Genomic DNA, 25,422 nt, shown 5'->3' on the forward strand with positions numbered 1-25,422 from the left:
TACAGTTTTGTTATCTTTATAGTTAAGATTTTTATTTTTATTTTTTTTTATTAAAATAGTAAAAAAGGTGTAAAACATGTTCTTAAAGTCTCGGCCACAAAGAAGTAGCGTAAGGCTCTGTGTGTATGACTGTGGTGGGGACGGGGTTAAAGGTCGTTGGTGGTTGTTATCATTTGCATAAGTCCATCTGATTGGAGGGAGGTGCCCAGGACAGTGGATTATTCAAATATTAATATATATATATATATATATATAATATATTTGAAAAAAAAAAACACAATAAAAAAAATTAGAAATAAGACAGTTCTATAGTTATTTATTTTAGTGTAGAACAGGTATAAACAGTATCTTCACACATAAATAATAATAATGTCATAATAATAATAGTAAAATAAAAGCTCGGACCAGGGCACAGTGCTATAAACTAATCAAGACAAAATAAACAAAACTCTGTATGTGTGTGCATGCGCGTGTGCGCGTGTGGTTGCACTTCTATACTCAAGTTGTGGGAGGGAAAGCCGCGAGCGGAGCGGCGCCGCCCAGGGCGTAGAACTCACGCTGCAGTTTTCGGGCGGCACAATGAGCTGCGTGATCTCGCCGCCGTGCACGCAGAAGATGTGCTTCATCTCCCCGGTGAAGATGTCCCACACGATGACGGAGAAGTCGACTCCTCCGGACACCAGGGAGCGCTGGTCGTAGCGCGGGGACACCTGGTACGGGTACAGCACGCACGTCACCTTGTTACGGTGCCCCCGCAGCGTGCGGTGGGGCGGCCAACCTGGACAGAGCGGGTCAGAGCGGGGATCGGATCAGGTGAGGGATCAGGTCTGAACCAATCAGGTACTGCATTTAACTAAGATGACTCGATTAAATGAGGTATCAGATGAGATGCAATAAGTAACATCTAGATATATAAATGAGATATCAGATTAGATATTAGATGAATTAGGCATCAGATGAGGTGAGATATGAGATTTGACCTCATGAGATGAGGTACCACAATAGGTGAGATTTCATATTACATCAGATGAGGTATCAGATTAGTTGAGGTTTCAGATTAGATATTACATTCAATTAGCTAATCTGATTCAAAGAGGTATCGGATTGGGGATGAGATTAAATTAGGTTCGGTGAAGGATCATGTCATCAAATAAGGTGAGCTGCTTGGAGGCGCAAGACATAGTTCTGACTACATGCACCAGCACGACTTGGGGAAACCCTGTCCACTCACCAGTGGACACAGCACAAGCACGCACGTTTATGTTTTTCCATGTACATGTTGTGGTTTGTTTCTATGTTTATGTTTTTCCATGTACATGTTGTGGTTTGTTTCTATGTTTATGTTTTTCCATGTACATGTTGTGACTTGTTTCTATGTTTATGTTTTTCCATGTACATGTTGTGACTTGTTTCTATGTTTATGTTTTTCCATGTACATGTTGTGGTTTGTTTCTATGTTTATGTTTTTCCATGTACATGTTGTGGTTTGTTTCTATGTTTATGTTTTTCCATGTACATGTTGTGATTTGTTTCTATGTTTATGTTTTTCCATATACATGTTGTTTGTTTCTGTTTGTTTTCCATGTACATGTTGTTTTTTCTGTGTTTATGTTTTTCCATGTACATGTTGTTGCTTGTTTCTATGTTTGTTTTCCATGTACATGTTGTTTGTTACTATGTTCACGTTTTTCCATGTACATGTTGTTGTTTGTTTTTCCATATACATGTTGTTTGTTTTTCAATGTACATGTTTGTTTTCCATGTCCATGTTGTCTGATTTTCTATGTTTGTTTTTTTCCATGTACATGTTGTTGTTTGTTTTCCATGTAGATGTTGTTTGTTTTCTATGTACATGTAGTTGTTTGGTTCTATGTTTATGTTTTTCCATGTACATGTTTGTTTTCCATGTACATGTTTTTGTTTGTTTTCAAAGTACATGTTTGTTTTCCATGTACATGTTTGTTTCTATGTTTGTTTTCCATGTACATGTTGTTTGTTTTCGATGTACATGTAGTTGTTTGGTTCTATCTTTATGTTTTTCCATGTACATGTTGTTTGTTTCTATGTTTGTTTTTCCATGTACATGTTGTTGTTTGTTTTCCATGTAGATGTTTGTTTTCTATGTACATGTAGTTGTTTGGTTCTATGTTTATGTTTTTCCATGTACATGTTTGTTTCTATGTTTGTTTTTCCATGTACATGTTGTTTGTTTTCCATGTACATGTTTTTGTTTGTTTTCAATGTACATGTTTGTTTTCCATGTACATGTTTGTTTCTATGTTTGTTTTCCATGTACATGTTGTTTGTTTTCGATGTACATGTAGTTGTTTGGTTCTATCTTTATGTTTTTCCATGTACATGTTGTTTGTTTCTATGTTTGTTTTTCCATGTACATGTTGTTTGTTTTCCATGTACATGTTTTTGTTTGTTTTCAATGTACATGTTTGTTTTCCATGTACATGCTTGTTTCTGTTTGTTTTCCATGTACATGTTTGTTTCTATGTTTGTTTTTCCATGTCCATGTTGTTTGTTTTCGATGTACATGTAGTTGTTTGGTTCTATCTTTGTTTTTCCATGTACATGTTTGTTTCTATGTTTGTTTTTTCATGTAGTGTTTGTTTTCGATGTACATGTTGTTGTTTGTTTCTATGTTTGTTTTTCCATGTGCATGTTGTTGTTTGTTTTCCATATACATGTTTGTTTCCCATGTACATGTTTGTTTCTATGTTTGTTTTTTCATGTAGTGTTTGTTTTCGATGTACATGTTTGTTTCTATGTTTGTTTTTCCATGTGCATGTTATTGTTTGTTTTCCATGTACATGTTGTTGTTTGTTTTCCATGTACATGTTGTTTGTTTTTCATGAACATGTAGTTGTTTGGTTCTATGTTTATGTTTTTCCATGTACATGTTGTTTGTTTCTATGTTTAATTGTCTCACTGTGGTGATTCTCCCTCTTGGAGTAGTGATGATGATTAGTTGCTTAAAGACCAAAACATGGTGAGATGGTTCTCCAAAGAGGGGGGTTGCTGGTGGTTGTGTGCTCTGCTCGTCACAGGACAGAGTTGTTGCAGCAGTTGTTGATGATTAAAGAATGAATAAAGAGAGTCATTGCAGGTTGACAAGTTCAACTCCACTTGCAAATTACTCTGTCTTGGATGCAATGGAACAAATACTGTGTTGTATGTTCAGCATGCTGACAACACAGGGCAAAATAAATAAATAAATAAATAAATAAATAAATAAATGCACAAATCATAATACTAAATAAATACATAAATAACTACATTACATTACTATAACTGCATTATTTTTTAGGAATGAGTTAGTTTCAGTTAGTTACTAGGTAGGAATTAGGTTAGGAACTATTATGTTCGGTTTAGCAAGTATTGTGCATAATCTCCAGGTGGATTGCAAAGACATTTCACTGCATATATGTATGAAAGTATATGAAAAATAAACCCCTTGAATCTTAAATAAATTGGGTGAGGTAAGAGATCAGAATCTGAATCGATTGGGAACTGCATTATTGGATTTTTGGATTAATATATTAAATTGGATTAATATATTAAATGAGGTATCAGATCAGATGAGGGATTGATTAGGTACTAGATTAAATAAGGTATAAGATTAGATGAGGTATCAGATTATATGAGGTATCAGATTAGGTATTAGATTAAATAAGGCATGATCAAATTAGGCATCGAAATAGGCCAAGTATCAGATTTAATTAGGTATGAGATTAGATGAGCTATCAGAGTAGGTGAGGTATCATGATTTATCAGGTAACATATTAGGATTAGGTAACATATTAGGTATCTGATTAACGTAGGTATCAGATTAGATAAATGATCAGATTACATGATACTGTAGTGGCCGAATCGCAAACCAAATGAAACAAACAACTTTTTTAAAAGATTAGTTTGCTACGAACAAATCGATTATGAGCTCACTTCCCTCAGGAGGGAGCCAACCTTTCCCCTGACACCCAGGAAGGACATCCCTTCAAGCTTCCTCCCTCACCCCTCCTCAGCATGTGCTCTCCTTGCAGCAGCTGCACGATGGCGGTCTGTGTCGCTGGGACCAGGATGATGCTGCCGTCCTCCCTGCCGCACACCAGGCGACCCTGGGACGGGATGTACACGCTGGCCGTCACCTGCAACACGGAACACAGCTGGCCATGAGTTCCTCTACAGGTTCCTTGGGTCTACGAGTTCTTCAGGTCTACAGGTTCCTCAGATCTACAGTTCCTCGGGTCTACAGGTTCCTCGGGTCTACAGGTTCCTCGGGTCTACAGGTTCCTCGGGTCTACAGGTTCCTCGGGTCTACAGGTTCCTCGGGTCTACAGGGTCCTCAGGTTTACATGTCCCTTGGGTCTACAGGTTACTCTGGTCTACAGGTCTACAGGTTCCTTAGGTCTACAGGTTCCTCAGGTCTACAGGTCTACAGGTTCCTCAGATCCAAACCTTGATGGGTTCCTCTCCTCCCGGCATCACGCTGAGCTGGTCGATGATCCCCGCAGACAGAGGGGTCAGCTTATCAAAGGCCTCCTGCAGACTGATGGTGGAGGACACCTGGAGCTCTGTGGAGAGAGGGGGATGGGGAAGGAGACAGAGAGAGAAACCAACACAGACAACAACCTTGTGAAATGTCTCACAAGAACTGACAAAAACAGAAGCCCAAAGGAGGGACGGACACTACATTTGACGTACGATGATGATAGCCTGGTAATTCAGCTGGGAGACTGAGTCGTGTACCTCCTTCACTTTCAAAGCTCAATAAAATAAAGCAGACTAATAGCAGTCTTGACTGCATCCATTAAAAGCAACGTGCCTGGTTTTAGCCACTAGAGGTGGCTGTAAACTCAGGTAAAGCTGCTCGTATGACTCAAGAGGTGCTGTGCCTGACCGCAGCCACTCCAGGGGGCTCCAGCTCCAGCTTTCACCGCCAGGAGCTTGGTTCTGGTCGGTGGCTCTCAAACTGGGGTACATGGATCAGGACTGCCATTTCACTCACCGGTTGAGGGTTTTGTTCATTTTGTTCATTTTTAGGTTTATAGTTCCTCTTTATTTGTATTACTTTATTATTATTATTATTGCCTATGGTTTTGATATGAAGTGCTCTAAGATCCGCAACGTTCAGCACAACACAGCCAATTTTTGGGGGGCTTTTCCACTACTTTTGTTAATTATGGCCTAATGTAAATTTTATTTTTTAGGTCTATTGCATACTGCCAATTAGTTGAAGACCGATCCTTCCTTCCTTCCCTCCCTACCAGTAGTGGTGGATTCTATCAGGAATACTAACTATCCATCCATCTTTCTATTCATCCATCTTCTCCATCCCTCCATCCCTCCCTTCTCACTCATAGCAGTGGCCACAGACTGCTGAGGGGGGTGTCAGGAGGATCCACCATCCATATACCTATGTATCCCTCCTCACCAGCGGCGGGGGTCCCAGGCTGCGGGGAGGAGTCCAGGATGCTCCAGAGGGAGAGCCTCCCGGCGGAGTCCCCCTGGACCAGCAGCTTGTGGAAGGGCTCCCTCCTCCCGTAGAAGAACCGCGTGACGGGGGGACAGATGAGCAGCTGGGAGGGGGCGGGGCGGGGGACGGAAGGAGGGAGAGATGTACAAAGTCAGTACAAAGATTGAAATGAAATGTAAAAAACACAAACCACAACGTCTGACCGGAGAGGAGCTCGAAGGCGATAGGAGCCCAGCCAAAAGCACCCCCTGCAGAGAGACGGAGCCTGCGGTCAGAACAGCTGGACGCTCCCTCTCGTCCTTCCAGCTCACCGACAAACGACTGACGGCTAAGGACTCTGCCCCAAGCTATTCTGCCGTTTTGGATTTAATCACTAGTTTTCCTATTCCATTCGCTATTTGAACAAATATGTTCAAGTCTTTCTCTGGAACGCGACGGCCCCCCACCCCCCGAAGAGACAGGTAGGTGTGAAACATTCAGATAATATTGCTGTTTAATTTCACTACAACATGCATCTGAAAAGAGCCCTCTCAGAATATCCCGCGCTGTGAGACGCACAACGACACACTTTTCAAACTCTATATAAAGGAGGTTTTAAAACTCTACTTGGTGGGGAATGTTCAACGTCCGTTTGGGAAAACTGCTCTCTCCTCCGTTGTGGAGAATAACCAGCTTCCCCCGCTTTCCAACTGCGTGTTGTGAGATGTGAAGCCCAGACACATGCACTACGATGGTGGCCACGATGGTGACCACGATGGTGACCACGATGGTGAACACGATGGTGGCCACGATGGTGGCCTCCATCGGTGGGCCGTGGGGGCGATTTGGATCGGTTTGTCGGACTGAGGCCAAGGCCGGTTTGACTCCTGATTGGGCGGCTTGTTCAGCTTAGAGCTTCTCAGCCTGGACGATGAAGCTCTGCTGACTTGGACTCGCCGTGTGTCGTGGAGCCTGCATCCTCTGCTAGCGTTCAGCAGATGCTGTGATTGGCCGGGTGGCTTCCAATCCATTCCCGTCTCCGGACGTGGGACGACACTCGCCCCGAGGGCGAGCTGGGAAGACAGGGTTGGAGGGTGGAGCGAGTCGAGGCCGGTGCAGGGTGGATGCGGGCGGGTGGAGGAGGTTTTATTGGCCCATTGTGGTGTTAATGGTGGGAAGGGTGATATGATGTAGAGTAGAAATAAGATTTTCCCGCTCGCGTTTTCTCGACGTAAACTCCGGTGCCAACGCTAAATATTTGCCGAGTGGCGGCAATGATGGTGAAACCGCCACGCCCCGTCCAAACCGCCACGCTCGCTGTTTTTCGTTTTTTTAACTTTAGATTTCGGTTTCTACACCGATTATGAAGCAGAAAGTATGGAAATCATCTCGACACCCTTGGTCAGTCACTCCATAACTTATTAGTTATGAACCTCTACGACAAACGCAGAGGATCCAACGAGTTCCCACTTGAAGCAGAGCTGGGCTGCGGGCCAGGAGCCGTGTGGAGAAATGACTACAAAATAAACATAAAAACAAGGCTGCATGTTCATGGCCTTGGTGTGAGAAGGATCAATGGAATAATCAGATCAGATCAGAGGTGCGGGTGGAAAGGTCCAGAGTGTGTGTTGTTGTGTGGAAGGTTTGGTTTAAAAATACAACAAAAAAAACAAAAAACAAAAAAAAAACAAAAACACAAAAAAACCTTGTGGTCTAGACCGGAGGAGGAACACACACACACACCGATCCTGCCGCTTGGAAACAGGAAGTGAAGCGCTACAGACAGGAAATGGAGCTCTGAAGTCACATGGAGTAAAACCCTCAATGAGCAGACCTGGATCAAACACTGAGGATGAACGCAGCAGGACGTCGGGCTGGATTTGCACGTTTTATTTCTTGAGCGCCTCGGGAGTATGAAGCACATGATTTTGTTTGTTGATAGTGGGCTTTGCCATTCGACTAAATGGAAGCAGCAGATGGATAAACCACGGGAAAGTTCAAATGAAGTTTAAAACAACCAGACTCAACTGGAAACTCCACTGGGATGATAAGTCATTGAGCACTTGATGAAATCTAAGATCAAGCTGAGATGACGATGATGAACCTTTACAACAGCATCTATGAGATGATGAAGGCAGTGAGGAAAGCTGTAGTTTCTCATAGTTTGTTCTGCTTTGAAGATAATGTCGCACCAATTTTAATGTATCATATCTATACATCTATATGAACAAATATCTCTTATTAAATATATCAGGATATTATATATAACAGGAAAGTTGCAAACTACAGATAGTATTGGCAGGTGTGGTAATATAATCTCTGTGCATTGTGATAGACCTGGTCAGATGAATGTAAATAGACGGCTCTCTTATTTGACACAGGTGTCACCGTGACGGCACTAAGCCCCGCCCGCCGCGCCCTGACGGCACTAAGCCCCGCCCGCCGCGCCCTGACCGTGACGGCACTAAGCCCCGCCCTGACCGTGACGGCACTAAGCCCCGCCCGCCGCGCCCTGACCGTGACGGCACTAAGCCCCGCCCTGACCGTGACGGCACTAAGCCCCGCCCGCCGCGCCCTGACGGCACGAATTATTATTATTAAACTACACATACTAGTTATTAGACTAGACGAGTCATATTAGCTTTTAAACTAGTCATACTAGTTATTAGACTAGACTAGTCATATTAGCTTTTTAAACTAGTCATACTAGTTATTAGACTAGTCATACTAGTTATTAGACTGGTCATACTAGTTATTAAACTAAACATACTAGTTATTAGACTAGTCATACTAGTTATTAGACTAGACATACTAGTTATTAGACTAGGCATGCTAGTTATTAAACTAGTCACACTAGCTATTAAAGTAGACATACTTGTTATTAGACTAGTCATACTAGTTATTAAACAAGTCATACTCGTTATTAAACTAGACGTACTATTTATTAGACTAGTCATACTAGTTATTAAACTAGACTAGTCATATTAGCATTCAAACTAGACATACTATTTATTAGACTAGTCATACTAGTTATTAAACTAGACTAGTCATATTAGCATTCAAACTAGACATACTAGTTAATAGACTAGTCATACTAGTTATAAAACTAGTCATACTAGTTATTAAACTAGACGTACTAGTTATTAGACTAGTCATACTAGTAATTAAACTATCCGTACTAGTTATTAAGCTAGACGTACTAGTTATTGGACCAGTCATACTAGTTATTAAACTAGACATACTAGTTATTAGACTAGTCATACTAGTTATTAAATTAGACGTACTAGTTATTAGACTAGACATACTGGTTATTAGACTAGTCATACTAGTTATTAGACTAGTCATACTAGTTATTAAACTAGTCATACTAGTTATTAAACTAGACTAGTCATATTAGCATTTAAACTAGTCATACTAGTTATTAAACTAGACTAGTCATATTAGCATTTAAACTAGTCATACTAGTTATTAAACTAGACGTACTACTTATTAGACTCGTCATACTAGTTATTAAACTAGATGTACTAGTTATTAAACTAGTCATACTAGTTATTAGACTAGACGTACTAGTTATTAGACTAGCCGTACTAGTTATTAAACTAGTCATACTAGTTATTAAACTAGACACTAGTTATTAAACTAGACGTACTAGTTATTAGACTAGTCATACTAGTTATTAGACTAGTCATACTAGTTATTAAACTAGTCATACTAGTTATTAAACTAGACGTACTAGTTATTAAACTAGACGTACTAGTTATTAAACTAGACGTACTAGTTATTAGACTAGTCATACTAGTTATTAAACTAGTCATACTAGTTATGAAACTAGACGTACTAGTTATAAAAGAGTGTCACAGGCGACCAGCTAAAGCCACGAGATGAGGCGGGGTCTCTGAGCGAGGGCGTTGGGTGGAGGTGCTGTTGGGGACTCTGCATGAAGACAGATGAGGAGGATGATGGTGAAGATGGTGAAGCAGGTGAGCCAGGTGAGCCAGGTGAGCCAGGGGGAGGAGCCTGTCAGGAAGGAGGGAGGAGGGAGACAGAGCGGCACACGGAGCAGGGCGGACGCTCTGGCGGGCTGCGTCACCACACCACAAACAGGATGTAATGAGGCTCAAGGGCACTTGGGCAGTCATTGCACCAAAATTAGGAAACTGTATTTTGGTTAAGTACATTTTTTAGTCAAGCCAGGCTACAAGGGAATAGAACCCCCAACCCTGCGGTGGTGTTTGAGCGCCCCCTGCTAGTCGGGGTGTGATCCTCTGTCCCTGGGCTCAACCTTGTGACCAAAGCTGCAGAAGAAGAGAGCCGCCGCCATCGCTCCAGGTGGTCCTCGCTCTCCTTTCTCCCTCCAGCGCTCCCCAGCCCGACTTCTCCACCTTCCGTCTAGTCAGAAAACTACATCTGTTGATCCTCTGTGAAAATGTGAAATATGGGGCTCTGGCTCTCTCTGAGCTGCAGCTCGCAGCAGAAGGTTGAAGCCGCTCCCTTCTTCCTGCCTCCTCCTTTTTGGGTTTTTTTTCAATCATATCTCAACAGTTTTCCTCCATGGGCTTACTGGCGCCTCTAGAGGCCGGTGGGTGAATAGCAGCTCTGGGGTGTAGAACTCCAAGCGGCACCCGCTGGCCGGGAGGCACATCGCCTCCACCGCCACCGCCTTCTCCTCCTGCTCTCCTCCTGCTCCTCCATCCTCTGTCTGAGAGGACTGGGGAGGGCGGGGCGTCGGGAGACAGAACAAAATGAAAAAAAAAAAAAAAAAACACAACAATAAAGGAACAACAGAAAACAAGGAGATGCGCAGACAAAAAGTTCACAAGGAAACACAAATGTACAGAACACATAAGTTCAAACACTAAGGATCCTAAATCCAAGCATTCCAACGACAAATACCAGCCGTGCGGGCGGAGACATGGATTAGTCCTTCGTACTGATCCCGGAACTTCAGTTCAGGGGATCAGCTAGACTAGCTCCTCTGAAATTAGGGAACTACACCTCCCAGCATCCCATGCCCACTCTGCGGGTGAGTCTGCATCTTCTCCCCATGTTCACGTGGACAACCCGAAAAACATGCGTGCCAGGGTGAGACACTCCCGCCAATGACCCTGTGAAAGGCATCGGTCAACAACTGGAGTCGGTCCCCAGGAACCCCACCACTCGGAGCTCCGTCAGATACTATAGCAGGACGCCTCAAACACAGAGACACAACCCCCCCCAGAGGGATCAGCGGGGCGGCAGGAGCTCTGGAGGTAGAGCGGTCGTCCGGCAAAGGGAGGTTTGCCGGTTTCGTCCTTGGCTCCTCCCGGCTAATTCGCCGAGGTGTCCTTGAGCAAGACACCCGGCCCGTAAAGGCTCCGTTAAGGTGTCCGCAGCCGAGCCGCGCGGCTAATGGACGAACATTACCAGAGCACGAGCAGACATGTGTTGTAGCGTGTTGCCGTGTAGATGCCGTTCGTCCTGAGAGACCGGAGGTGCTGTGTGCAAACTAGCAGGGGAACTGTTGGAACTTTAAAATAGTTCAAATCAGCCTGACCTGCTTCCATGAATTCAACCTCATGTGGTTATCTTTGTGGCAGGGCACGGATGGAGGGTACCGGTTGTACCTGCCTACCTCTTCGCCCAACGGGTCCATCCTGAATGACCCGAGGCGCCCTCCAGCCAAACCGTGGCTGGGTGGAGGTGAGGCGTGTCGCATGCGAGTGGCCATAGCGGCGGAGAAAAGCTCTTCAAAAACGCCGTCCATTTACCAAATAGAATAAAAAATAAAAAACAGCTCAACTCATGGCTACGGAGGAAACACACTCATTTTTGACGGGTTGCCAGGTATGAACTGCCTTGCCTCGCGCCAGAGAGTTAGCGTCAACCAAACTCCGCCGACTGAACCGGCGACACTGCAGCACCTCTCGGGCTCACGCCCAATCTCCTCATTTTGGTTATTTTGAAAAACTATGAATAAGCAAAAATAAATAAATCGCTTTTATCTCAAGGTTTTCACGCCAACTGCCATAAATAAAGAGGAGTAGCCACGACCGGAGCACCTAGTCACCAGCGAGCTGGAAATAAACAGACAATATTCAAGTCAAATATTAAAATATCAGACTCAAAAGTCCCAGTTCCCCCAGAAAATAACATTTGAATGTCCAAACAGAAGCAGGACTAATCAATGTGTTCAAACCCAAAACGAGGTCCTGGGTCAGACAGGTACAGAGGAACCACCCAAACTAAGCACAACAAGCAAACAGCCTTTAAATCAGCTACAGCCAAAGCCAACAGCGCTCAGCCTGTGCAGCTTGTGATTGTTGTGTTTTTATGAGGTGTTGAACGCTCACGTCCGTCCTTTAAAAACACAAGCTTTAAAAACACAAGCTTTAAAAACACAAGGTTCTTTCGATATAATTATGAAAAATGATAATAAAAATCTGACCCTCCAGCGAACCGCCATTTAGCGATCGCAACGATTCCTGCAAATTCAACCAAATATTGGCAATCTTGGTGAGAGCTTGCTATTGCAGTGAAATCGATATCACATTAAAATTTGAAAAACTGTCGCAACTTTTCCAGCATCAAACATCCAAATGGACGGAGCGCATCCTGTCGTCCTGAGAAGACAGAGCCTCCGTCACACAGAACTGGTTTTAACCTGTTCTCAATGTGCGTAGGATTTAAAGTTGATCTTAAAAAATGCACGGTGGAGAACAGGGGAACATTGAAAACGCGGCTGCGATGCCCTGAAGTTCCCAAATGTACAGTATGTGAACGCATACGCAAGATGGCTGCCCCGCGTATCCCACGCTCCTCTGGAGTCCTGAACGCCGGCACGTCGGCAGGACGCAGTTCACCACGTGACCAGAGGGGGCAGCGGACGAGGAGGCCACTCCTTCCTGCTGCCATCCACACGTTCACCTAGTGATCTTCTTGCAATTTTATCTTTGAATACTACTTGACTATTGAAGGGTTAGCGTTCCACCTTTTTACTGTTTCCAGGATGTGTGCGTGTGGCTGACAGGAGGTGATGCGGGGCGGCACGCGCGCGGGGGGGTCACCTGTTTGTCGGAGCGGTCCGCGATGCTGTAGATCAGCGGAGGGATGGAGCCCTCCTTGGTCCTGCCCACGTCACTGCGGAAATGCTCACTGGCCGGCAGGCAGCTGGAGCGCGCGCACACACACACACACACACACACACACACACACACACACACACACACACACACACACACACACACACACACACACACACACACACACACACACACACACACACACACACACACACACACACACACTAAATAGAAATAAAACTGGCTGATGTGAACATGTCACACCTGAAAAATGTTTTTTTTTTTACATTTTATTATCTATCAATTATAAATACATTATATATAAAATTATATCATGTTTTATATAATTTTGTATAAAATAATGTATTAAAATATATGATTTTTCAAAATGATATATCATTATTATAATAAAATAATATTATTTATCATTTTAATTTGTATTATGTTAGTTATTGTGGTTGATCTCGCTTCAGCTGTTCAAAATTAGGATTTAAATAATGACTGAAGCTGGTGATCGACAGGAAAATATCAATAACGAATACATTTTTAAAATAAAAATAATAACAATAATAATAATAATAATAATAATAACAACAACAACAATACCATGCCTTAAAGCAAACTAAATCCGGTTGATATTTGAAGGAATATTTCACTGAGGCATGGTGAGCGTGTACCTGGCCGGCAGCTTGTAGATGCAGCTCCACCCTTCCTCTGTCCAGATGATGACCTTGTCAGCGGCGATGAAGTCGCCCCCGGTCCAGGCCTGGTCGTCCTGGCTGGGCACCGAGCACAGCAGGGAGTAGTCCCCCGCGTCAAACACCTGCAGCCGGGGGAGCACGCCGCTGAGATCCACGATGCAAAGCACACCTGCACCTGACCAGCTCCCAGCTCTGGAGCAAGCCTCAATGTTTCTCTCCATATTCTTCTTTGGGGGTCTACTTTTCTGGTTTATTTTCATTGTCATTTCTGTTTATTTTTCTTTCCATATTTTCTAGTTTGTTGACCTTCTTGTTCCTTCTTTTCTTCACTGCATATCCACATTTTCTATTTCTATTCTATTTTTGGATTCATATCACTCTCTCATTTCCGCCAATTTGTTTATGCGAGCTGCTAATCTAACCCAGCTGGTTCGAACGCCACGGTGCAGGGGGGTGTAGTATTATGGGATGTTGAGCCTCACCCTCCAGTACTTGGAGCAGACCACCAGCAGGCTGCTCTGCGTGAAGCTGCAGAAAGAGATGCTCTGGCAGCCCTGGCAGTAGATGGGCTTGGACTCCTCCTCGAACACCGGGTCCAGGTCCTGCAGAGACACACACCCTGTCAGACCGCTCCGGGGCTCCGGGGCCCTGGGGCCCCCAGCTTTTGAAGCCTTCATGCATCTGTCGCCGACTCTTTAATGTTGTTGGATGGATAATATTTGTGAGCGTCTTCAGAGCAGTACCTGCATCCTGCTAACCTCAGCGGTGATGATCCAGGCCTTCAGTATGCCCGTCACCGAGACTGCAACCACTGTGTCCTCTGGGGGGAGGGAGGGAGGGAGGGAGGGAGAGAGAGAGAGAGGGAGGGAGAGATTGAACTTTAAATAATCATTTGATTAAACTTATTTTGAATGTTTACAGAAACAAAGGTTTTGGGCGAAGCCGCTTCTTTAAATTGAAACTGAAACTTTACATCTTTAATAATAATAATTACATGATAAAAAATATGAATGATAAAGTTAATGATGAGGGAAGGCTTTTAGGAGTGGAGCCCCTCCCCCATGTATGACGCTCATGGAGCTGATCTGTCTCTCTCTCACCCTGTGTGCGGTGGGAGCGTATGATGCTCATGGAGCTGATCCAGTCGGGGCAGATCTTGGACACCAGGGAGTACAGCACCTCCAGGCTGGTGGCGTCCACCACTAGGATTTCTGGATAATGGCCGTAACACAGCAGCCGACCCTCCCTCTGCGTGCCAATGGTGAACTGGTAGAACTGCCAACACACACCCATCAACATGCATGCATCACAACATGAAACCAGAGACAGTGAAGTGAATAACATGGATCATCTGCTGCCAATGGCACCTGTGAAGGAGTGGGATATATTATTTATATATATATATATATATATATATATATATATATATATATATATATATATATATATATATATATAATTATATATATATAGCTTTATATATTATTATTATATATAGTGTTATATATCATTTTTATATATATAGTGTTATATTATTATTATGTATATATAGCGTTATATATTACATTTCATTGATCAGACGCTTTTATCCAAAGCGACTTACAATTATTCAAACAGCGACAGACGCAGCCATCAGGAGCAATGAGGGGTTAAGTGTCTTGCTCAAGGACACTACAGCATGCTAGCAGGAGGAGCCTGGGATCCAACCAGCAACCTTTAGATCACTAGACCACCAGCTCTACCTCCTGAGCCACCATCCCCATATTATTATTATATATATAGTTTTATATATAATTATTATATATATATAGTTATATATTATTTTTATGTATATATACTGTTATATATTCATATATATATTCAATATATTCATATTGAAGTGGAGGATGAAATAAAAAGGTAGAAATGCAAGAGGGATGTTCACCTGGATGCCGGTGTGAGCGCAGGCCAGCTTGGTGAACTCGATGCAACGCCCGTCGTTCACATCCCATAAACACATCTCCCTGAAAGGCACAAAAGTTATTAGTTAGTTATAAACACATGCGTGCACACACAAACACACCCACATCCGCACTCGTAACACACCGACATTAGTCACAAAATTGACAACACATTAAAACACATCTGCATGCACACACACACACACACACACTACCTACACAAAAACAAACACAAGCCCACATTCAAAAATACACACATATAGATCTGAACTACTAACACACAAACATATACAGTAGGTGCGTGCGTACACACACGCACACGCACACACACACACACACACACACACACACGATATTAAACAATATTTAATCATATTATTTGAGTAAAGTTACGTTATTAAATACATACTGGAGAGCAGTCATGTTAAATTTTAGGGGACAAACACAGAGTAAATGTTTCAATATTTAATTGTTGATATTCATTAACTTTGGTATCAGTACCATCCTGCAACATGTTTCACCCGCTAAGATGATGATGATGCTTTTAAATAGTCTCTCAGATGAAATCAGTCAAATAAAACGCTCTTGTCAAGGCAGCCTACGGGAGCTGACAACAACCTGATGGAGATCCTGGGGATTGATTCATTATTCAAGCACCCACTCCCAGGCTTTTATTTAATGTTCACATCATGTCATCACTCACCTCATGGATTATTAAATCTAAATCAACGTGGTGTCTACAAACAGGGCCAAATTTGAGGCAACATGAAGAACGACCGTTGAACAACTTTTGGTTTGTGTTAAAAAAGTGGGGAAAAAAAAAAAATCACATTTTAGAATCAAATGTTTTTTCTTCAGGTTTTTGGTGAAACTGACCCGCTCTCCGAGGCGCTGACGATGTACTGCTTGTCGCTGCAGGCGCTTGCTTTGGAAAGACACGTGATGGAGGCGGTGTGACCAAACAACATGGCTCTGGGACAGATCTTAGGAGGAGAGAGAGAGGAGAGGAGAGGAGAGGAGGGGAGGACACAGTAGAAGAGGAGAGCAGGATGAAGAAAGGAGGAGGACGAAGAACCCATGTTATGATCTTGTTGCGATGGGAGGAGCCCCCGGGTGGAGCAGCAGCAGCCGCGGCCCCTCCTCCACCCTGCAGGTGGCGCTGTGACCCGTTACCTCCAGCTCGGGCGTCATGTCCCACAGGCAGATCTGTCCGTCGTGGCAGCCGGTGATGATGCTGCTGAAGTCGTCCATCACCAGCAGGCTGCTGATGCAGTGTGTTGGCGCCGTGCGGCCCCAAAGCACTATGGGTAAAACCAGGCTGTTGCCCGACATGATGGAGGTCTGTCTGAAAGAGAGGGAGGGAGGGAGAAAGAAAGAAAGAAAGAAAGAAAGAAAGAAAGAAAGAAAGAAAGAAAGAAAGAAAGAAAGAAAGAAAGAAAGAAAGAAAGAAAGAAAGAAAGAAAGAAAGAAAGAAAGAAAGAAAGAAAGAAAGAAAGAAAGAAAGAAAGAAAGAAAGCTCAATGGAAATCCAACGTGATCGGCAGGACAGTATTCCTGGCGATCCGTTCAATTCAGATCCTTTTCAATATAAATTCAGTATATTTATTAATCATTGCCTCATGACCATTTCTGTATTGTATTTTTTGGCTATTTGTGTATATTTTGCGATTTTGTTTTTCAACTTTACTTTTGACTGTTTTTTTAATGATTATTTTACTCTCCGTTTTTTCTAGCTTGCTCAGCTTTTTTTTGAGGGGACCTATGATGAAAAACTCACCTCTTCAGTGCGTGTGCACATACATTAGGGTCTGCTCACATGGCAGCACAGTCGGTTTGTTGTGATTCAACAAGGCGTTCAGATTTGCGTTTCCTTCCTACGTCGCATGGAGATTAGAGCTTATTTCCCGCCTCAAATGTGCTCAGAAAGAGATTTTGGGACGATAAGGTGAAATGCGTGAAAGCCCGCGCCCTTCATACCACTGAACACCACGAGACGGCTCGGATCAGGGCTCAACGCTAACTTTTAAAAGTGGTTGCCAGGGTGGCAACCAGGCATCAGCCTTTGGTTGCCGAAACTGAAAATATGGTGCCATTTATAGTCACCTTATATTTGGAGAAATTAGGATACTATGCAGCGATATGTCAGCTTAATAAGGAATATGTGACATAAAATAATGTTTTAAAGCCTTATCACAGGAACCGGACACAATCCTCTGTAGTTAGTGTTATCTGTGTTATCTGCTACTTTACAGAGTTTGAATCTTCAGAGGGGTACTTACCCCTTACTCCCCCGGTCGGACTCGGTCCGATCACATACATACACAACCCCTTTCCCGCTTCGCCAAAAACCCGGTAACACCCACGAACATCCGGCGCTTTCCATCAGAAAGGTGAACCCGGGTGTCAGTCCAGGGTCAAGTGACCCTGCCATAGACACTGGGTTTTATGGGCTCCGCCTCCAAACGGCCCTGATGTAACACACCTGGGTCCAGCCGCTCATTTGGGCCCCATTACCAGCGCGACGCAACCCGCACTGAAGTTCCAGAAGTTGGCACATAAATAAACAGGGATATCTGTGCATCGCACCATCATTTCACATCCCACTAACGATCCAAAATCAAAACCAGCGCTTAATGACCGTTTTCCCGCCCTGGTGCATGAAATGTTTTAGGTGTGGGGTTGGCTCCGTGGAGACCACAGTGGAGAACCCCCCCACACTCCCCACCGGGTGAGTGACTCACCCGGTGGGGAGTGTGGGGGGGGGAGCCAGCCCCCGAACCAGCCCCCAAACCGAAGCGCGCCTCCGCCCCCCCTCCTCCGAAGGACCGGTGCATGCACCGACCGCATGGGCCCGCTACGCTACTTCTACTGTCGTGTTGGGGCACATGTGCACGCTCAGCACACAGACAACAAGAATCCCAACGCTCCTGCTTGACCTGTCATGGTTAACAATGGTGAATTCTAATTTGAATCTTTCCGTTTAAAAGTAGCTCTCCACCAGATGAGGTGTGAGCCGTGCTGCTGTCTGTCTACAAAGATAAGAACTGGTTATTGTACTGTAACAGCTACGTATATGTTGACACATTTGACCAAACGGAGTAGAAAAATGACTACAACTTAAGACATTTCCTAAGTAAGTACACAATATTGTTTCAGTTTGTTTTATTTTTTTGTCTTGTTTTACTAAAATGTTTTTTTATACTTATTTTTAGTTTTTAGTTGACTCGCGTTAACTGTACGGAGGTCACGGTCACACCCCCCCCCCCTGCCCCCGCCCATAATGTAATAATAATAATACTTTGGATCTGGATGATTCACATAGCTCACTCAAATTGACATTCGCCGAAAAGCGAGTTGTTTGCATCCCTGACTGTAATAACTTTGCTCGACTTCCGTCCACTGGTGCCTGTGCACACCGGTGCGCACGTGAGTAAACTCAACGCACAAATGCACGTGCAGCATTCTGGTTCCGACTGTAACAGAAATATTGAAATATCACTACTGCAACAAATGTTCTTCTTTTGGGGTGCACGTTTTGTGGTTTGCTGTCCGTATTTTTTTTTTTATCTTAAAAAGTGGTTGCCAAAGGGCGCAACCAGAGGCCACTAATAGGTTGCCAATTGACTCAATTTTTTCACTGAGGGCGACAGTTACTGTCAAGCCCTGAGAATCTATAATCTGGAGGGCTGCCCCGGAAGGTTGACAAGTCCAATCATCCGTGGGAAACCTGTCAGTCGACTGAGGTTCTTCAAGCCCAGCAGTGTTGTTTTCTTTTTGTTTGATCAGTGTGCGTCACAACACGAGGATAAAACAGATGGGAGCTGACAAAATACACAGGGACAATGTTTCAATGGGGAATCATCAATATATTTTGATGTGTGTGAATGGAACACGGCTCTCCGTGCGCCTCCATCCTCCAAATAAAACAAGTAAAAACGGTGTGGGGGCGGGGCACGGAGGAACCAGGCACGACTCGTAGACTCCTTCGGGTTATTTTCTGTGCGTAGCGCATGGAGGGGGAGGTGATCGAGGAGAGAGTCACGGAGAAAGTGTCCTCAGGACGCACGCTATCCTCCCATACGCATTTGTTCCCTTCCACCCGGGAGACGTCGGTTAAAGCAACCTACATCTAAAATAAGTATCAGTATCGGCGTGCCGTTCGCTGGCAACCCTTCGCTGGGGCACGCATCGCCGGTACAGTCGGAGAGGGAGACAAAATGCGCTGGAGTCACCCGTCTCGTCGGGGCGGCGAAAGGAAGAGCCGACTCGGCCCTGTCGCGCCGCCGGCACAGGGTCGAATATTCGCATTGCAATTTGATTCAACTGACAAAATTGTGAGGCAGGTTAATCCAGATGGATGGAGCAACCAGGATGGATGCTGGTTGCCATGACAGCACGGTTTCACTGGCGAGCTTTCATGAAATATATATTTTGGGTTACAAGTTTTGAAGAGCACACATTTTTTCTATATCTTTCATCCTTTTGTTGATATTTAATTTCCTGAGACGAGGTGTCACCAGTACGCCTGTTCATTTATTTTATCTGCATTCTCTCCTTGTACCTAATTTCATTTTCTTATTATGACAACAATGTCTGCTTTTCTTCGACAAGTACTACGATCTGCATGTCTAGAAAAATGCTCTATAAGCAACCATGAAATAAGTTTATTCCTAGTATCATCACAGCAGATTATTTCATAATCTCCAGATCGCAATTATTTGAGAAGACGGCGTTCATAGTGTAAAATGTTGACATTCCACAATCACAGGTTTCCGTGGAAATTTAAAGGCACATTTAAGGCCAGTGTTGGAAATGTCACAACAAATATGATGTGAATCAAGCAATCATACAGCAAATTACAATCTGTCTGCCCAATTTATTATGACACAGTATATATTCAATGTCAATAAATAGCTTGAGAAATAGTCATCGTTAGACATGGATGGTGGCACAACAAAACTTAAAAAAGAGACAACGGCTCATCACATATGTCATGACCCTGCCAGCCCTGAAGATATTTGTAATCAACAAAGAGCTGTAGCTTGGCTGCAGAGCAGCACCTTGCTCCTGTTTTCACAAACAGAACATGACTTTCACAAATCACAAACTGTGTTGGAACTGCAGTGAACGGCTCCTTCCAGCATCCAATCTACACATTCATCACACTGCGGCTCCGCTGAATCCTGGATCCTGATTGGTCCATGGCGGCAACCAGCGCTCAGTTATTTCTGAATAACGACACTGTCTGTTTGTAATGACCGTTGTCAAGGCAACCAATTCTCCTGCCGGTTCCACGTCCCCGTAGCAGCGGCGCCATCTTGTGATACAACATTGAAAGGATGGAAGAGATGAACTATGGCCTACCACAGTGGAAGCTCTTAAACTAGTTATTATTAGTATTAGTTATTAAACTATATGTACTAGTTATTAAACTAGACATACTAGATGTTACAGTAGACGTACTAGTTATTACAGTAGACATACTAGAGATTAAATTTGACATACTAGTTATTAAACTAGACATACTAGTTAGTAAAACTAGACATATTAGCAATTCAATTTGACATACTAGTTATTAAACTATACGTACTAGTTATTAAACTAAACACAACTAGTTATTACGGTAGACATACTAGTAATTAAACTAGACATACAAGTTATAAAACTAGACGCATTAGCGATTAAATTTCACATACAAGTTTTAAAAACTAAACATACTGGTTAGTAAAACTAGACGTACTAGTTAGTAAACTAGACGTACTGGCTATTAAACAAGACCTACTGGCTATTAAACTAGACGTACAAGTTAGTAAAACTAGACGTACAAGTTAGTAAAACTAGACATACTAGTTATTAAACTAGACGTACTGGCTATTAAACTAGACATACTAGTTATTAAACTAGACATACTAGTTATTAAACTAGACGTACTGGCTATTAAACTAGACATACTAGTTATTAAACTAGACATACTAGCTATTAAACTAGACGTACAAGTTAGTAAAACTGGACGTACAAGTTAGTAAAACTAGACGTACTAGTTAGTAAAACTAGACGTACTAGCTATTAAACTAGACGTACAAGTTAGTAAAACTAGACGTACTAGTTAGTAAAACTAGACATACTAGTTATTAAACTAGACGTACTGGCTATTAAACTAGACATACTAGTTATTAAACTAGACATACTAGATATTAAACTAGACGTAGTAGACGTATTAGCGATTAAATTTGACATACTAGTTATGAAACTAGACATACAAGTTAGCAAAACTAGACGTACTAGCTATTAAACTAGACATACAAGTTAGTAAAACTAGACATACTAGTTAGTAAAACTAGACATACTAGTTAGTAAAACTAGACGTACTAGCTATTAAACTAGACGTACAAGTTAGTAAAACTAGACGTACAAGTAAGTAAACTAGACGTACAAGTTAGTAAAACTAGACGTACTAGCTATTAAACTAGACATACAAGTTAGTAAAACTAGACGTACTAGTTAGTAAAACTAGACGTACTAGTTAGTAAAACTAGACGTACTAGCTATTAAACTAGATGTACAAGTTAGTAAAACTAGACGTACTAGTTATTAAACTAGACGTACTAGTTAGTTAAACTAGACGTAGTAGACGTATTAGCGATTACATTTGACATACTAGTTATGAAACTAGACATATTAGCGATTCAATTTGACATACTAGTTATTAAACTAGACGTACTAGTTAGTAAACTAGACGGACTAGTTAGTAAAACTAGACGTACTAGTAAGTAAACTAGACGGACTAGTTAGTAAAACTAGACGTACTAGTTAGTAAAACTAGACGGACTAGTTAGTAAAACTAGACGTACTAGCTATTAAACTAGACGTACAAGTTAGTAAAACTAGACATATTAGTTATTAAACTAGACGTACTGGCTATTAAACTAGACATACTAGTTATTAAACTAGACATACTAGCTATTAAACTACACATACTAGCTATTAAACTAGACATACTAGTTATTAAACTAGACGTACAAGTTAGTAAAACTGGACGTACTAGTTAGTAAAACTAGACGTACTGGCTATTAAACTAGATGTACAAGTTAGTAAAACTAGACGTACTAGTTATTAAACTAGACGTACTAATTAGTAAAACTAGACGTACTGGCTATTAAACTAGACGTACAAGTTAGTAAAACTAGACGTACTAGTTAGTAAAACTAGACGTACTAGTTAGTAAAACTAGACGTACTGGCTATTAAACTAGATGTACAAGTTAGTAAAACTAGACGTACTAGTTATTAAACTAGACGTACTAGTTAGTTAAACTAGACGTAGTAGACGTATTAGCGATTACATTTGACATACTAGTTATGAAACTAGACGTATTAGTTATTACACTAGACGTACTAGTTAGTTAAACTAGACGTAGTAGACGTATTAGCGATTACATTTGACATACTAGTTATGAAACTAGACATATTAGCGATTCAATTTGACATACTAGTTATTAAACTAGACGTACTAGTTAGTAAACTAGACGGACTAGTTAGTAAAACTAGACGTACTAGTAAGTAAACTAGACGGACTAGTTAGTAAAACTAGACGTACTAGTAAGTAAACTAGACGGACTAGTTAGTAAAACTAGACGTACTAGCTATTAAACTAGACGTACAAGTTAGTAAAACTAGACATATTAGTTATTAAACTAGACGTACTGGCTATTAAACTAGACATACTAGTTATTAAACTAGACATACTAGCTATTAAACTACACATACTAGCTATTAAACTAGACATACTAGTTATTAAACTAGACGTACTGGCTATTAAACTAGATGTACAAGTTAGTAAAATTAGACGTACTAGTTATTAAACTAGACGTACTAGTTAGTAAAACTAGACGTACTGGCTATTAAACTAGACGTACAAGTTAGTAAAACTAGACGTACTAGTTAGTAAAACTAGACGTACTAGTTAGTAAAACTAGACGTACTGGCTATTAAACTAGATGTACAAGTTAGTAAAACTAGACGTACTAGTGATTAAACTAGACGTACTAGTTAGTTAAACTAGACGTAGTAGACGTATTAGCGATTACATTTGACATACTAGTTATGAAACTAGACGTATTAGTTATTAAACTAGACGTACTAGTTAGTTAAACTAGACGTAGTAGACGTATTAGCGATTCAATTTGACATACTAGTTAGTAAACTAGACGGACTAGTTAGAAAAACTAGACGTACTAGTAAGTAAACTAGACGTATTAGCCATACTAGTTATTGAATCATTTCAAATGATTATTCCGTGTTATCTGTGTCACAATCAGGATACCGTGCGGCCAGTCGGTCATGATCGCTAACCAGCCGCCGACAGGGTGATATTAACCGGCAAACATGAGTGGATTAACGGGCAGAGCGACGGTGAAACGGGGACAAGCAGAGAGGTAAACAGGCAGCACCACACCGACCGCGGCTTGTGCTCCGCGGGGGTTTGAACGGCGGCGGCCGCGGGGTTAAAATCGTCCGCCTGCCGTCCCGACGCGGTGGGCCGCGGGGCGGAGACACCTACCGCGGCAGAACTTCACCGGAGCATCCCCAGGTTCCCACGGCGGCTCCGATCCTTCCGCGGTGCTGCCCACCGAATGACGGGGAGGCGGACTTCCTGTCAGCCGATCACCACGTCCGCTCCGCCACCTTCAAAGTAAAGGTGTCGCTGTTTGTTATCTCTAAAATCGCGTCATCAGACGACAAGGCCCCCGCAAAAAAACTGTGATTATTCCCCACGAAACGATGTTTTAAATAACGCTCAATAATGCTGCTTATCAATACTTTTAACGAATTTAAAAATTAGGTATATATGGGTGTTATACTGCGTCAGCGGCACACATCCGGTCCCTTATTTTCAAGCTGATTTTCTGTTGTAAAACCAGGAACAATGTGGATTGTACTGTATTCACATACACTGGCCACATAAACACATGTATTTAAGGGTTTTTCAGGTAAGATCCACCCTGTTCCTGTTTTCACGAATAGAACGTGACTTTCTTCAATACGGGCTTTTCATTCAAGTCATTGATGTTTGGCAGCTGTAAGTACAGCGTGACAACGACGAGGACGGATCAGGACACGGGTGCAGCTGCTCTGCGTCGAGAGAAGGGTTAGAAAAGTCGAAATATTCCAAGGAACTTGAATGCACCATGAAAACAGGCGCTGTGCATTCAGCTTCATAATGAACATTTAAAAAGAACATTTAAAAAGAACATTTAAAAAGAACATTTAAAAAGAACATATAAAATGAACATTTAAAAAGAACATTTAAAAAGAACATGTAAAATGAACATGTAAAATGAACATTTAAAAAGAACATTTAAAAAGAACATGTAAAAAGAACATTTAAAAAGAACATTTAAAAAGAACATGTAAAATGAACATTTAAAAAGAACATTTAAAAAGAACATGTAAAAAGAACATTTAAAAAGAACATGTAAAATGAACATGTAAAATGAACATTTAAAAAGAACATTTAAAAAGAACATGTAAAATGAACATTTAAAAAGAACATTTAAAAAGAACATGTAAAAAGAACATTTAAAAAGAACATGTAAAATGAACATGTAAAATGAACATTTAAAAAGAACATTTAAAAAGAACATTTAAAAAGAACATTTAAAATGAACATTTAAAAAGAACATTTAAAAAGAACATTTAAAAAGAACATTTAAAAAGAACATGTAAAATGAACATGTAAAATGAACATTTAAAAAGAACATTTAGAAAGAACATTTAAAATGAACATGTAAAAAGAACATTTAAAAAGAAAATTTAAAAAGAACATGTAAAATGAACATTTAAAAAGAACATTTAAAAAGAACATGTAAAAAGAACATGTAAAATGAACATTTAAAAAGAACATTTAAAAAGAACATTTAAAAAGAACATTTAAAAAGAACATGTAAAATGAACATTTAAAAAGAACATTTAAAAAGAACATTTAAAAAGAACATTTAAAAAGAACATTTAAAATGAACATGTAAAATGAACATTTAAAAAGAATATTTAAAATGAACATTTAAAAAGAACATGTAAAATGAACATGTAAAATGAACATGTAAAAAGAACATTTAAAAAGAACATGTAAAAAGAACATGTAAAAAGAACATGTAAAAAGAACATTTAAAAAGAACATGTAAAAAGAACATTTAAAAAGAACATGTAAAATGAACATGTAAAATGAACATTTAAAATGAACATTTAAAAAGAACATGTAAAAAG

At 41.5% G+C, this 25,422-nt stretch overlaps 1 protein-coding gene across 5 annotated transcripts in view; it reads right to left on the minus strand.

The window, feature by feature from the left end:
• wdr7 (WD repeat domain 7) overlaps positions 1 to 23,781 on the minus strand; it is a 105,784-nt gene extending 82,003 nt beyond the window's left edge. For 2 of the 5 annotated variants that reach the window (XM_080017918.1, XM_080017914.1), the window contains exons 1-13: positions 23,720 to 23,778; positions 16,334 to 16,505; positions 16,037 to 16,143; positions 15,145 to 15,223; positions 14,321 to 14,495; positions 13,964 to 14,040; positions 13,703 to 13,822; positions 13,197 to 13,342; positions 12,505 to 12,607; positions 5,441 to 5,585; positions 4,465 to 4,580; positions 4,022 to 4,154; positions 558 to 778 (exon numbers count right to left, since the gene is read on the minus strand). In XM_080017918.1, coding sequence (XP_079874044.1) covers positions 558 to 778; positions 4,022 to 4,154; positions 4,465 to 4,580; positions 5,441 to 5,585; positions 12,505 to 12,607; positions 13,197 to 13,342; positions 13,703 to 13,822; positions 13,964 to 14,040; positions 14,321 to 14,495; positions 15,145 to 15,223; positions 16,037 to 16,143; positions 16,334 to 16,492 — 1,581 coding nt within the window. In that variant the 5' untranslated portion in view covers positions 16,493 to 16,505; positions 23,720 to 23,778. Of the gene's footprint in view, positions 1 to 557; positions 779 to 4,021; positions 4,155 to 4,464; positions 4,581 to 5,422; positions 5,586 to 12,504; positions 12,608 to 13,196; positions 13,343 to 13,702; positions 13,823 to 13,963; positions 14,041 to 14,320; positions 14,496 to 15,144; positions 15,224 to 16,036; positions 16,144 to 16,333; positions 16,506 to 23,719 lie in introns of all 5 variants that reach the window. The other 3 variants (XM_080017915.1, XM_080017916.1, XM_080017917.1) reach the window with 3 other exon arrangements.
• Positions 23,782 to 25,422: the final 1,641 nt, after the last annotated feature.

Source organism: Zeus faber (assembly GCF_960531495.2).
Source record: "Zeus faber genome assembly, chromosome: 17".
Classification (NCBI taxonomy): domain Eukaryota; kingdom Metazoa; phylum Chordata; class Actinopteri; order Zeiformes; family Zeidae; genus Zeus; species Zeus faber.